General features: G+C 34.8%; 1 protein-coding gene across 1 annotated transcript in view; it reads left to right on the top strand.

The window, feature by feature from the left end:
• Positions 1-1,352, top strand: part of prx (periaxin) — a 20,613-nt gene that overhangs the window by 9,561 nt on the left and 9,700 nt on the right. Inside the window, exons 2-4 of the mRNA XM_016524424.1 lie at positions 656-705; positions 809-916; positions 1,008-1,133. Coding sequence (XP_016379910.1) covers positions 656-705; positions 809-916; positions 1,008-1,133 — 284 coding nt within the window. The remainder of the gene's footprint in view (positions 1-655; positions 706-808; positions 917-1,007; positions 1,134-1,352) is intronic.

Below are 1,352 nucleotides of genomic sequence, written 5' to 3' on the forward strand. Positions count from 1 at the left end.
GGAGATGAATTGTTGAATAAAGTCGTTTTTTTTTTTTTCACAAAAAGTATTCTCGTAGCTTCGTAATATTACGGTTGAACCCCTGATGTCACATGGATTATTTTACCGATCTCCTTGCTACGTTTCTGGACGTTGATCGAGGTAGTACCCTTGCTGTCTATGGGAGGGTCAGAGAGTTGTCAGAATGCATCAACAATATCTTAATTTGTGCTCAATTAGCACCACACCTCATCAATAAGACTGCAAGACAATAAAATGTGTGTAACTTGCATTATACTATGCTTTTAGCATGATTTTTATATATATTCTGTATTATATATAAGCCGTCTGTCTGAGGTTAGCATATTTTTTCATTTTTGGGTGAACTAACCCTTTAAGTGGGTCGAAAGTTCAACTAATTGCATCTAATATATTATAACATTTAAACTAATACATTTCATTTGATTGTAAATAACATGCAATTACTGTAAGTTTCTGAAAACACTTAAGTATATTCTTTTAAAATATATAATTTTAATAATAAGTATTTTTAAAAATATGCTAAGTGTACTTATTTTTACATGGTGTATCTGGTCTAAATAGGACTAAATGCGCTATAACAGTTAAATCCTTTTGACTGATGGCTCCTGACATTGTAAACCTGCTCTAATTTCAGAGTCTGACAGAGAGGACAGTCATGGGAATCCACAAGCCAGAGATTCACCTGTAGGTTGGCACCTGTCAAACCATTACCACTTTAAAGCCAATAGAAGATGGCTGTTTTATTTTATTGATCTCATGTCTGCCTTGTTTGCCTCTTTACAAATAGGTAAACAACAAAAGACGCTCTCCTCCCTCAGACAAGCCTCCCTTTGGCGCTCATCTAAGTACACAGCACAGCATCTCCGCTGATGAACAGGACAGCCCAGAGCGAATTGTGAGTACTACAAATATAATCTGTGAGCCCAGCCATGTGGAAATGTGAATCTCAAACTTCTCTCGATCTTACTTCCAAATTTGTTTCCAAGGTTCAAAAGGAAAAACTCCATGCAGAACTAAAACAGGTTTTGAGTCAGAAGAGAAGCCAGCTTAGAGACACCCAATCCACCCTCACAGACATGGAGGAACCCCCCAAGACAGGCAGTAAGAATGAGGTACGAATCAAACAGCCAATAATATGAATTGCTCTAAAAAATAAAATAGATTAAAAAGCACCTTTGTGGAATACAGTATGAACATCTTTTGAACTTCCTTTAAAAAAATTAATGTATACAACTCAAAGCTTAATCAGTATTATGTAGGTCTGTATGTATATGTGTATATATGTATATGTGTGTATATACATATATATATATATATATATATATATATAT

This window comes from Sinocyclocheilus rhinocerous, unplaced genomic scaffold, assembly GCF_001515625.1.
Source record: "Sinocyclocheilus rhinocerous isolate Xijiao unplaced genomic scaffold, SAMN03320098_v1.1 scaffold240, whole genome shotgun sequence".
Taxonomy (NCBI): domain Eukaryota; kingdom Metazoa; phylum Chordata; class Actinopteri; order Cypriniformes; family Cyprinidae; genus Sinocyclocheilus; species Sinocyclocheilus rhinocerous.